At 53.4% G+C, this 13121-nt stretch overlaps 1 protein-coding gene across 1 annotated transcript in view; it reads right to left on the bottom strand.

Annotated features, from left to right (window-relative positions):
- APOC2 (apolipoprotein C2) overlaps positions 1-13121 on the bottom strand; it is a 47522-nt gene that overhangs the window by 16974 nt on the left and 17427 nt on the right. Inside the window, exon 3 of the mRNA XM_086949240.1 lies at positions 5521-5674. Within this exon, the coding sequence (XP_086805366.1) occupies positions 5521-5674 (154 nt within the window). The remainder of the gene's footprint in view (positions 1-5520; positions 5675-13121) is intronic.

Genomic DNA, 13121 nt, shown 5'->3' with positions numbered 1-13121 from the left:
AGCTGCCGGGGATCGGTTAACTTGCTGTCGAGGAGGTGCTGGCGGAGTTCAATAAAGCAATTGTTCGATAGGTGCTCCCATACCATGAGATTGAACAGTTGTTCGTAGGTTGTAACCTTGCTTCCTTTGATCCAGCCCTCGAAGGCTCGGCTAAAGTAGGTTACATAGTCCACCCAAGTTGTACCCGGGATGCGGGTGCAGTCTCGGAACCTCTGACGGTACATTTCGGGTGTGAGGCCATAGCGGGTGAGGAGGGCAGCTTTCATATGGTCATAGGAGGTCATCTGGTGGTCCGGGAGCTGTAGCAGGGTGTCGCGGCCCTCATTGAGGAATCTCCCCCATAGGCCGGCTCCCCAGTCGTTTCTATCGATCCGGTGTGCAGTCATAGCGATTTCGTAGGCTTTAAACCATTGCTGGATGTCGTCCTCTCGGAAGTATTCTCGAACGACATCCTTGGGGATGTGTACCTTTTTCTCCGTTGTCCCTGGGGTGTGGGGTTGCTCGGACACCCCTATTTCTTTATTCTGCTTGCGTAAATCAATCTCAGCTAGTCGTCGCTCGTGTTCATATGCCAGTTTCTTTTCCTCGAGCTCCCTTTGTCTCTGTTTCTCCTCTCTTTCTTCTCGGAGACGCAGGTGCTCTAAGTTTATTTTCTGTTCGGCCAACTTAAGTTCAACGTCCATTTTGAGCCGAGCCATTTCTAGCTCGTGTAGTCGGGTTTTTTCTCGTTCCTGGATCTCGTCTTGCGAGAGACCCGTTCTTTGCTCTTCAGGAGCCATGGTGGTTTTTGCTGCGATGCTTCGATCGGGGGTTCCGGCGACCCCGGTCTCTGCCCAAGACTCTAGGGCATGCTTGAAATCGTCTTTGGTACTTAGTCCGGTGGTAGCGATACCTAGTTCGATGCAGAATTGTTTTAGTTCACGATGGTTGTACTCGTCCAATTTCTCCATCTGGAATTTCTCGGTGGATCCGCTTTCTTTAGTTGTCATCTTGATTTCGTCGTGGGGTGAGCTACTGTCTGTACGATTATGCGGTGATTCGGATCCCACCGCTGCCACCAATGTTAGACGGACCGGGAGGGTCGGCCGAGGATAAGGGGAGCGGTCTCCAGGGAGAGCCGACTCCAGTGACCGTACAGACAAGTAACTTCCCCCCCACAGACGGACACCACACAAGGGTAAGGTTCAACGAGATTTTATAGGCGATTCTTAAAGTACGATAAAATGGTACAAGGAGGTCTGGACTCCGGGGTCCCCTCGATTCTGGTCTCTGGTTTGGGGAAAGGGTAGCGGGACAGTCTTGGTTACCAAAAGATGGAAATAGCTCTCAATCCTCGAGCTCGGCGTTCTAGATGATCGGGCCGCGGCGGAGCCAGCAGGTCCCGAGATGGACGAAGGAAGCGACGGTCCGCGGCGGAGCCAGCAGGTCCCGATGAAGATGATGGTTGCAAACGGTCCGCGGCCATGCCAGCAGGTCCCGACGACGATGAAGGATTACGAAGGTTACGAAGGTTGCGGCAGCACCAGCAGGCAGGGCGATGGTGCACAAGGCAGAGCTACGGCAGCGCCAGTAGTCCGTCAAGGATGAGTTCTTCTTTACGTCTCTCGACTCCAAGATACAACTGCCTTCCTGCTCTGGAGCTGCCCCAGTTATAGGGCTGGTGTTCTTTGATGTCCGGACCCTCGCACTTGGAGGTCGGGAGGTCCGGGATGGGGGAGTCCAGACACCCAGCAGGGGGGTGGGGCCAGCGCCCGGGGAGGCGATGGGCGAGCGGCACTTGGCGGGGAGAGCCATCGACACCTCTTTCTCCCATTGACTTGCCAAGTAGCCCGCTCACCTCCTGGGTGGATGGTGGTGCCGGGATGTCTGAGGCCTGGCCAGGCCCAGGGTTGAGGTCGATCGGGGGCCAGGCGGCCTCGTGGTGGAGTGTCCAAGATGGCGCCCAGGATGGGCGCGCGGGCCAGCAGTGGATCGGGTCCACGAGGTCGATATGTTCGAAGGCAGGGGTCCCTGAGGGGACGGAGGACGTGCAATGGTGGTGTATGGTACCTGTGTGACCGGGCTCGGGCCGGGTTGGGCCGGGGGAGAGCGGCCCTTCATGTGGCCTGTCCAACAGGCTCCAAACCTTGCATTTTCAGACCGCATTTCCTAAGATGGGTGACTGGAGTGCAAACCTTCCCATGTGCCCCTGCGATGGCAAATCTGCCCAAAGCACATGCACTTTATCTTGTTCTGTAATTTTTACAGGGATCTCAGGAAATCAATTCTGCGTCCACTTTTTATTTCCAATAAGTTATATTCCCATAAAACCGCCTTCTTCTTTATACGTCAATTAGATCATGTTACGATCTGTAATGGGGTAATTTCCTTCACTCAATTAGCAATTAAAGGAAGGAAAATGCTTTCATACTTGGAATCACTTGTCTATGAGACTGATTGGTTGAGATGTTTGCCTCTATTTCCGGTACCTTTTTTAAAGCTTGTTGTATTTTTTTGCACCCCATGAAATGTTATTGATTAGCATGGTGTCTGTATGTTAATAATGAAATACGTATCTTTTTTAATAAATCATTTTATGAGGGGGCAAAGGGGATTATAATATGAAGAAATGTTTTTCTTTATCGCTATGTTTCTGCCCTGAATCAAGTTTTATTGTGTAGAATGCTTTTATGGATATTTTTTATACCGAATAAATCTTGTTTTGATTTTTTTTTTAATCACAACACACACGGAGCTCGACCACCCCAGCCTGGTAGTATGTAAATGAATCATGCCACACACGGGGCTCAACCTCCCCAGCCAGGTAGCCAGGACAGTAGCAGGCTACTCTGTGAGGGAGGTGAGGGTGAAGCCAGGCCTGTCTTTGAGGGAGGTGAGGGAAGAGCCAGTCTGTGAGGGAGGTGAGGGTAAAGCCAGGCCAGTCTGTGAGGGGGTGAGGGTAGAGCCAAGTCAGTCTTTGAGGGAGGTGAGGGTAGAGCCAGGCCAGTCTGTGAAAGGTGGTGAGGGTAGAGCCAGTCTGTGAGGGGGTGAGGGTAGAGCCAGGTCAGTCTGTGATGGGGTGAGGGTGGAGCCAGGCCAGTCTGTGAAGGGGGTGAGAGCAAAGCCAGTCTGTGAGGGGGGTGAGGATAGAGCCAGTCTGTGAGGGGGGTGAGGGTAGAGCCGGTCTATAAGGGAGGTGAGGGTGGAGCCAGCCTGCGAGGGGGTGAGGGTAGAGCCAGGTCAGTCTGTGAGGGGTGAGGGTGGAGCCAGGTCAGTCTGTGAGGGGGTGAGGGTAGAGCCAGTCTGTGAGGGGGTGAGGGTTGAGCCAGTCTGTGAGGGGGGTGAGGGTAGAGCCAGGTCAGTCTGTGAGGGGGTGAGGGTAGAGCCAGTCTGTGAGGGGGGGGTGAGGGTTGAGCCAGTCTGTGAGGGGGTGAGGGTTGAGCCAGTCTGTGAGGGGGGTGAGGGTAGAGCCAGTCTGTGAGGGGGTGAGGGTAGAGCCAGTCTGTGAGGGAGATGAGGGTAGAGCCAGGTCAGTCTGTGAGGGGGTAAGGGTAGAGCCGGTCTGTGAGGGGGTGAGGGTAGAGCCGATCTGTGAGGGGGTGAGGGTAGAGACAGGTCAGTCTATGAGGGAGGTGAGGGTAGAGACGGTCTGTGAGGGGGTGAGGGTAGAGACGGTCTGTGAGGGGGTGAGGGTAGAGCCAGTCTGTGAGGGGGTGAGGCTAGAGACGGTCTGTGAGGGGGTGAGGGTTGAGCCAGTCTGTGAGGGGGGTGAGGGTAGAGCCAGTCTGTGAGGGGGTGAGGGTAGAGACTGTCTGTGAGGGGGTGAGGGTAGAGCCGATCTGTGAGGGGGTGAGGGTAGAGACAGGTCAGTCTGTGAGGGGGAGCGTAGAGCCAGTCTGTGAGGGGGTGAGGGTAGGGACAGGTCAGTCTATGAGGGAGGTGAGGGTAGAGACGGTCTGTGAGGGGGTGAGGGTAGAGACGGTCTGTGAGGGGGTGAGGGTAGAGCCAGTCTGTGAGGGGGTGAGGCTAGAGACGGTCTGTGAGGGGGTGAGGGTAGAGCCGATCTGTGAGGGGGTGAGGGTAGAGACAGGTCAGTCTGTGAGGGGGAGGGTAGAGCCAGTCTGTGAGGGGGTGAGGGTAGAGCCGATCTGTGAGGGGTGAGGGTGGAGCCAGGTCAGTCTGTGAGGGGGTGAGGGTAGAGCCAGTCTGTGAGGGGGTGAGGGTTGAGCCAGTCTGTGAGGGGGTGAGGGTTGAGCCAGTCTGTGAGGGGTGAGGGTGGAGCCAGGTCAGTCTGTGAGGGGGTGAGGGTAGAGCCAGTCTGTGAGGGGGTGAGGGTTGAGCCAGTCTGTGAGGGGGGGTGAGGGTAGAGCCAGTCTGTGAGGGGGTGAGGGTAGAGCCAGTCTGTGAGGGAGATGAGGGTAGAGCAAGGTCAGTCTGTGAGGGGGTAAGGGTAGAGCCGGTCTGTGAGGGGGTGAGGGTAGAGCCGATCTGTGAGGGGGTGAGGGTAGAGACAGGTCAGTCTGTGGGGGAGGTGAGGGTAGAGACGGTCTGTGAGGGGGTGAGGGTAGAGACGGTCTGTGAGGGGGTGAGGGTAGAGCCAGTCTGTGAGGGGGTGAGGGTAGAGCCGATCTGTGAGGGGGTGAGGGTAGAGACAGGTGAGTCTGTGAGGGGGAGGGTAGAGCCAGTCTGTGAGGGGGTGAGGGTAGAGACAGGTCAGTCTGTGAGGGAGGTGAGGGTAGAGACGGTCTGTGAGGGGGTGAGGGTAGAGACGGTCTGTGAGGGGGTGAGGGTAGAGCCAGTCTGTGAGGGGGTGAGGGTAGAGACGGTCTGTGAGGGGGTGAGGGTAGAGCCGATCTGTGAGGGGGTGAGGGTAGAGACAGGTCAGTCTGTGAGGGGGAGGGTAGAGCCAGTCTGTGAGGGGGTGAGGGTAGAGCCGATCTGTGAGGGGGTGAGGGTAGAGACAGGTCAGTCTGTGAGGGAGGTGAGGGTAGAGACGGTCTGTGAGGGGGTGAGGGTAGAGACGGTCTGCGAGGGGGTGAGGGTAGAGCCAGTCTGTGAGGGGGTGAGGGTAGAGACAGGTCAGTCTGTGAGGGAGGTGAGGGTAGAGACGGTCTGTGAGGGGGTGAGGGTAGAGACGGTCTGTGAGGGGGTGAGGGTAGAGCCAGTCTGTGAGGGGGTGAGGGTAGAGACGGTCTGTGAGGGGGTGAGGGTAGAGCCGATATGTGAGGGGGTGAGGGTAGAGACAGGTCAGTCTGTGAGGGGGAGGGTAGAGCCAGTCTGTGAGGGGGTGAGGGTAGAGTCAGGTCAGTCTGTGAGGGAGGTGAGGGTAGAGACGGTCTGTGAGGGGGTGAGGGTGCAGACGGTCTGTGAGGGGGTGAGGGTAGAGCCAGTCTGTGAGGGGGTGAGGGTAGAGACGGTCTGTGAGGAGGTGAGGGTAGAGCCAGTCTGTGAGGGGGTAAGGGTAGAGCCAGTCTGTGAGGGGGTGAGGGTGGAGCTAGGCCAGTCTGTGAGGGGGTGAGGGTAGATCCGGGTTGTACTCACATCAGCCGCTGCTCCACGCCGACCTCTTTGACCTTGTCCATTAGGTGCTGGGCCCAGGAGCTGATGGTCTCCTGGGAGGAGCTGAGCATCCCCTGCACCTGCTCCAGGTACCCGGCAGGCTCCTCCCTCTTCTGGAGGCGGCGCCCCTCTGTCCCTGGAAAGAGAGAGGAGGAGAGGGGGAGTGAGTGACACACACCAGAGGGTGGGGGTGCACCCTGAGGGGAGAGTAGGAGAGGCGGAATGAGTGGCACACACCGGAGGGGGGCATAGGGGAGGGAGGAGGAGAGGGGGACTGAGTGGCACACACCTTAGGAGGGATGCGGGAGAGATGCCCTGAGACCACTCTCATCAAGAGGGTCTCACAGGAGAGGGATGTATACTGAGAGGGAGAGAAAGAGAGAGCGGAAAGAAGAGGGGTGTAGGCTGATAGGGGAGAAAGAGAGTGCAGGAGGGAGAGGGAGAAAGGAGAAGAGATGCCAGGGCCGGCTCTAGCCATGCGGGTGCAAACTACCCCCCTTTGACAGTGCCCCGAAGTCTCCATAACCACTCTCTCTCTCAGATACGATTAACAAGATTTATAGTGCCACTCATACCAGTGTAGGACGTCAGAGCACTTCACATTACACACAAGTTACACAGAGACAGTCAATCCTAGGCATGTGAATCAGTGTACGTGAACCAAACCCATATATAGGACAGAGGACTACAAGGTGGAGGGGTTGCACGTCACCGCTCCTGGTAGCAGATAGTTTAAAAGTGCTCGGTCTGGAGAGGCACACACTCAGAATTTAAAACGTAGCACCATGGTTGGGATTAATGATAAGATTTGATATCTATCAAAATCAACCCTTTTTGAAACATTAGGATAGTGAAAGACTGGGGAAAAAATCATATAACACTCTAACATATACCTTGCAGTTTGCATGCAGCTCTTTGATGACGGTTAATAACTCACGGCTCTATATTAGGATTTAAACTTATAAACTGCAAGTAACAAAAGGATCTCTCTGACAAAAGCGGTAACTGATCAATTTACATTAAATGGACTTTGTGATCAGCATTGTGCGCGTGTTTGCAGCCGGCAAGAGAGTGGAGGGAACATAGAGGGATGAGCGACGGTAGGAAGCCGGCTCTCTATGTGCCCTAAAGTGAGGTGCACTGTGCAGACTCCAGTGAAACCGAAGGGGTGAGCAGAGGTGAAAGCAGATGAGTCTCACGCTCTTTTTTGTGGTAGCGTGGGGGAGCAGTAAGGCTTATCGGAGGGTAGTGCTAAGCACTTGTTATACTCACAGCGGCAATAAATGAGGAAAACAATCCAGAATAAACTCGCGAACATTTTATAAAATGAAAGTCAATTTTAACATATTTTTTAAGACCAAGAACATACTTCTAAGGTAAGGTAAAAATGAATTTCTGTCCTCATGTAACACTACTGGTGCTTTGTAAAGCGCTCTGATACCAGATTTGGATCAAGTTTGCGCTATATAAAACTCTGCCAAAAAATAAAAGTACTTTCTGAGTACAACTTTTTTAAGTTCTGAAAAATATCACTTTTGAACGCAATTACCCATCGGTTAAAACAACGGGGAAAAAGAAGAAAAATGCATGTAAAATCAGGCAACTCTTTCATGAAGTTCATCTTCTCGTTTTTGGTCGATGTCGGGACCAGGTCCAAAGTTCCAGCCGGAGAAGTTCAGGAGCATCTGGAATCGGCGGGGAGCAGAGTGCTGAGGTCTTGGAAGATAGTGCACAAAGACGAAGGGTGACACTTAAAAAAGCACTGCAGAGGGAGTCTTACAGGTACGTTCGGTGGGTCTCCTTAGAGGGGGAGGTTCCAAGGGCCTGGGGACCATTAGAGCACAATTGATTAGTCGGTGCTAGGGCCAGTTGGGCTTTGTGCAGAGCAGAGGCCAGCAGGGGCATTGTTCGTCTTCAGGGTCCTCGCGGTCAGGAGCAGGCAACTTGAAAACGCGATCTCAGGACAGCTGGGCCATTCAGGAAGTAGATCTCGGGGGCCTTGATGTCCCCCAACAGGTGCTTGCTTCTGGTGCCCTGGGAGCCCGGAGTGGAGTCTTCTTCTTGGTGTTCCCCGTTGGGGGTCCAGTACCCCGGGTATTGGTACACCGTGGCTTCTGTAGGTTCTGGTGCTTCCAAACTTGATGGAGAGGCAGATGTGACTGTCCGTAGCCGTTCTACTTCTTCTTGCGTCAGTGCTGCGTCGACGTCGTTGGCAAGCAGCAAGTTGACAAACTGGTGCCTGCGGTGTGCAGGGGGTGATACCTTCACTCCAAGGCAGCTTCTCTGTGATTTCTCAAAGGCTGTAGGCGCTCCGGGGTTCTTCGATTCCTTTGCTGGTTCAGAAAGGCCCAGAAGGCAGCAATGGACGAGTCCTTGGAGCAGCTGGCAGGGTTTGGCACCTTTTTCTTCGGCTGCAGGGCTTCAGTTCTCGTACAGCGGGTCTTCTTCATCCTCATCTTCTTTAGTCCGATGAATCTGGTGTTCAAGGCTCCGGGGGCCACCTAAATACTCAAAGGGCTACTAACCTTTAGGGTGTCTACACAATCTAGTGACCACTTCCTGTGTGAAGAGGCCCTACCCTAACCCTGATATGAGGTTTTTTTTACCATTTCAAGATAGTGGAATTATAAGAGAGGGGTTCACCTCGCCTTCCCCAACCCTGGGGGTGGTACAGGCTAAGGGAGGACCCTTCTCCTTATCTACCTAATTTTGTCGCCTTTCCTCCTGTCGAACGTGGAGCAGGAAAGGGGGCTTAGCTGGAGCAGGAGAGGGGGCCTGGCCACCCCTACTGCCTGGGGGTTCCTATTTTGGATTTCAAAGGCGGCGTTGCATTTGAGGTTTCACTCCCAGGAAGGCCATCCCATCCTGGAGGAGGTGTGAAAGACCCCCGCCCGGCGTAGGCTTTGTCTCTGTCCTCTGAGAGTGCTGGCCCTCACCCCATGCGGTCAGAACCATGCCTGGTGGTGGCCGGCTGACGAATACCAGTCCAGGACCTCGCCAGTGCTTAGTAGGCTTTCAGGGACCCTCTTAAACGGGTCTCTGATGTGAATTTATCAATAAATCCATCACTGGCATCAGTGAGCATTAATTAAGACAAGGGGCCGGATTCACAAAGGTAAACGTGGACCAAACGTCTAAGTTTAGACCTGAAGACTAAGTTTACTACCACTAAAGTTAGACTTTTGGTCTAAGTTAGATTTAGGTCTAAACTTAGCCTTTTGATCTAACTTTACCTTTGTGAATCAGGCCCAAGATGTTTGGCACCAAACATTTTAGAATTCTGAGACGCCATCATGGAGCTGGTAAAGTCATGTTTACAAGTATCCAGCCCTTGCACTCTCTATGGCTTCCCTGTTCTCTTACAACGTCACAGAATGGACTGGACATTGGAGGGGCATATCTGCTTATGCTGACATGCCCACAATTAGGATATAGTGCACCCTGACTTAGGGCTCAAGGCCTACAGTAGGGGTGACTTATCTATATCTTATACACTGCCTGAGGGGCATGGCACACAGCCCTGCCTTGACTCTTCGGATTTTCCACAAATAAACAAAGGGAGAGTAAGGGTATGATAGTTCACTCTCTTACCCCTAAAGAATATTGTTATAAACAACTGAAGAGTGAAGATAACGAAATTCCACTTTTACAAGAGGAATCTTGATGTGGTAGAAAACATACAATAGGTGAAGGGAAACCAACAACTGGTTAAGTAAGAACCCTCACTCACCACCTAGTGGTGACATGCTTCATCACTGGGTTCCCACTGGAAAGACCTAGCGTCTTTCCAGTGTGCTACTACGCCTGTATACAGCGGAGCTGGTTCTTGTGAGTGTTGAGGGTGCAAACAAAACCGAATTGTGCTAAGTGAGTGCAAAGAAGAGAAATTAAAAAGTGGAAACATAGGGAGGGTCTCGGTAATTAAAGACACCTAGTCCACAAAGTAAAGAATTAGGTTGACCTAATTATTTCACTTTGTGGACTAGGTGTCTTTAATTACCGAGACCCTCCCTATGTTTCCACTCTAAATTGTTTTTAACCAGTGCTGGTTGGACTCTGAATAAAATAGTTTACTGTCACACCTACGCACTTTTTAATTTTTCTCTTCTTTGCACTCACTTAGCACAATTCGGTTTTGTATGCACCCTCAACACTAACAAGAACCAGCTCTGCTGTATACAGGCGTAGTAGCACACTTGAAAGACGCTAGGTCTTTCCAGTGGGAACCCAGTGATGAAGCATGTCACCACTAGGTGGTGAGTGAGGGTTCTTACTTAACCAGTTGTTGGTTTCCCTTCACCTATTGTACGTCTTCGGATTTTCCTACACAAGACATGCAGCCTGTGTTGGCAGCGTGCATGGCCTTGGTGAGGGGGCCCTGGGGTGGGACCACCAGTACTGCGGCCCCAGAAGAAAGGGAGGAAGCAAAAGGGAGGCAGCAGAACAGCTTCACGAGTATAAGGGTGTCCGCTGCGCTATCACCCACTGAGCTGCGTTGAGTGAAAGGGGGACAGCAGAACAGCTTCACGAGTATAACGGTGTCCGCTGCGCTGTCACCCACTGAGCTGCGTTGAGTGAAAGGGAGGCAGCAGAACAGCTTCACGAGTATAAGGGTGTCCACTGCACTGTCACCCACTGAGCTGCGTTGAGTGAAAGGGAGGCAGCAGAACAGCTTCACGAGTATAAGGGTGTCCGCTGCGCTGTCAATCACTGAGCTGCGATGAGTGAAAGGGAGGCAGCAGAACAGCTTCACAAGTATAAGGGTGTCCGCTGCGCTGTCACCCACTGAGCTGCGTTGAGGGAAAGGGAGGCAGCAGAACAGCTTCACGAGTATAAGGGTATCCTCTGCGCTGTCAATCACTGGGCAGCGATGAGTGAAAGGGTGGCAGCAGAACAGCTTCACAAGTATAAGGGTGTCCGCTGCGCTGTCACCCACTGAGCTGCATTGAGGGAAAGGGAGGCAGCAGAACAGTTTCACAAGTATAAGGGTGTCCGCTGCGCTGTCAATCACTGAGCTGCGATGAGTGAAAGGGAGGCAGCAGAACAGCTTCATGAGTATAAGGGTGTCCGCTGCGCTGGCAATCAGTGAGCTGCGATGAGTGAAAGGGAGGCAGCAGAACAGCTTCATGAGTATAAGGATGTCCGCTGCGCTGTCACCCACTGAGCTGCGTTGAGTGAAAGGGAGGCAGCAAAACAGCTTCATGAGTATAAGGGTGTCCGCTGCACTGTCACCCACTGAGCTGCGTTGAGTGAAAGGGAGGCAGCAAAACAGCTTCATGAGTATAAGGGTGTCCGCTGCACTGTCACCCACTGAGCTGCGTTGAGTGAAAGGGAGGCAGCAAAACAGCTTCATGAGTATAAGGGTGTCCGCTGCGCTGTCACCCACTGAGCTGCGTTGAGTGAAAGGGAGGCAGCAAAACAGCTTCATGAGTATAAGGGTGTCCGCTGCACTGTCACCCACTGAGCTGCGTTGAGTGAAAGGGAGGCAGCAGAACAGCTTCATGAGTGTAAGAGTGTCCGCTGGGCTGTCACCCACTGAGCTGCGTTGAGTGAAAGGGAGGCAGCAGAACAGCTTCACGAGTATAAGGGCACAAGTAAAAGGGTGTCCGCTGCGCTGTCACCCACTGAGCTGCGTTGAGTGAAAGGGAGGCAGCAGAACAGCTTCGTGAGTATAAGGATGTCAGCTGCGCTGTCACCCACTGAGCTGCGTTGAGTGAAAGGGAGGCAGAAGAACAGCTTCACGAGTATAAGGGTGTCCGCTGCGCTGTCACCCACTGAGCTGCGTTGAGTGAAAGGGAGGCAGCAAAACAGCTTCATGAGTATAAGGGTATCCTCTGCGCTGTCACCCACTGAGCTGCGTTGAGTGAAAGGGAGGCAGCAAAACAGCTTCATGAGTATAAGGGTGTCCGCTGCACTGTCACCCACTGAGCTGCGTTGAGTGAAAGGGAGGCAGCAAAACAGCTTCATGAGTATAAGGGTGTAAGCTGCACTGTCACCCACTGAGCTGCGTTGAGTGAAAGGGAGGCAGCAGAACAGCTTCATGAGTATAAGGATGTCAGCTGCGCTGTCACCCACTGAGCTGCGTTGAGTGAAAGGGAGGCAGAAGAACAGCTTCACGAGTATAAGGGTGTCCGCTGCGCTGTCACCCACTGAGCTGCGTTGAGTGAAAGGGAGGCAGCAAAACAGCTTCATGAGTATAAGGGTATCCTCTGCGCTGTCACCCACTGAGCTGCGTTGAGTGAAAGGGAGGCAGCAAAACAGCTTCATGAGTATAAGGGTGTCCGCTGCACTGTCACCCACTGAGCTGCGTTGAGTGAAAGGGAGGCAGCAAAACAGCTTCATGAGTATAAGGGTGTCCGCTGGACTGTCACCCACTGAGCTGCGTTGAGTGAAAGGGAGGCAGCAGAACAGCTTCATGAGTATAAGGATGTCAGCTGCGCTGTCACCCACTGAGCTGCGTTGAGTGAAAGGGAGGCAGAAGAACAGCTTCACGAGTATAAGGGTGTCCGCTGCGCTGTCACCCACTGAGCTGCGTTGAGTGAAAGGGAGGCAGCAAAACAGCTTCATGAGTATAAGGGTATCCTCTGCGCTGTCACCCACTGAGCTGCGTTGAGTGAAAGGGAGGCAGCAAAACAGCTTCATGAGTATAAGGGTGTCCGCTGCACTGTCACCCACTGAGCTGCGTTGAGTGAAAGGGAGGCAGCAAAACAGCTTCATGAGTATAAGGGTGTCCGCTGCACTGTCACCCACTGAGCTGCGTTGAGTGAAAGGGAGGCAGCAGAACAGCTTCACGAGTATAAGGGCACAAGTATAAGGGTGTCCGCTGCGCTGTCACCCACTGAGCTGCGTTGAGTGAAAGGGAGGCAGCAGAACAGCTTCATGAGTATAAGGATGTCAGCTGCGCTGTCACCCACTGAGCTGCGTTGAGTGAAAGGGAGGCAGAAGAACAGCTTCACGAGTATAAGGGTGTCCGCTGCGCTGTCACCCACTGAGCTGCGTTGAGTGAAAGGGAGGCAGCAAAACAGCTTCATGAGTATAAGGGTATCCTCTGCGCTGTCACCCACTGAGCTGCGTTGAGTGAAAGGGAGGCAGCAAAACAGCTTCATGAGTATAAGGGTGTCCACTGCACTGTCACCCACTGAGCTGCGTTGAGTGAAAGGGAGGCAGCAAAACAGCTTCATGAGTATAAGGGTGTCCACTGCACTGTCACCCACTGAGCTGCGTTGAGTGAAAGGGAGGCAGCAGAACAGCTTCACAAGTATAAGGGCACGAGTATAAGGGTGTCCGCTGCGCTGTCACCCACTGAGCTGCGTTGAGTGAAAGGGAGGCAGAAGAACAGCTTCACGAGTATAAGGGTGTCCGCTGCGCTGTCACCCACTGAGCTGCGTTGAGTGAAAGGGAGGCAGCAGAACAGCTTCACGAGTATAAGGGCACAAGTATAAGGGTGTCCGCTGCGCTGTCACCCATTGAGCAACGTTGAGTGAAAGGGAGACAGCAGAACAGCTTCACGAGTATAAGGGTATCCGCTGCGCTGTCACCCACTGAGCTGCGTTGAGTGAAAGGGAGGCAGCAGAACAGCTTCA

This window comes from Lissotriton vulgaris, unplaced genomic scaffold, assembly GCF_964263255.1.
Source record: "Lissotriton vulgaris unplaced genomic scaffold, aLisVul1.2 SCAFFOLD_848, whole genome shotgun sequence".
Lineage (NCBI taxonomy): Eukaryota > Metazoa > Chordata > Amphibia > Caudata > Salamandridae > Lissotriton > Lissotriton vulgaris.
The sequence above is the reverse complement of the archived record's forward strand: the minus strand, read 5'-3'. Positions and strand labels throughout refer to the sequence as shown.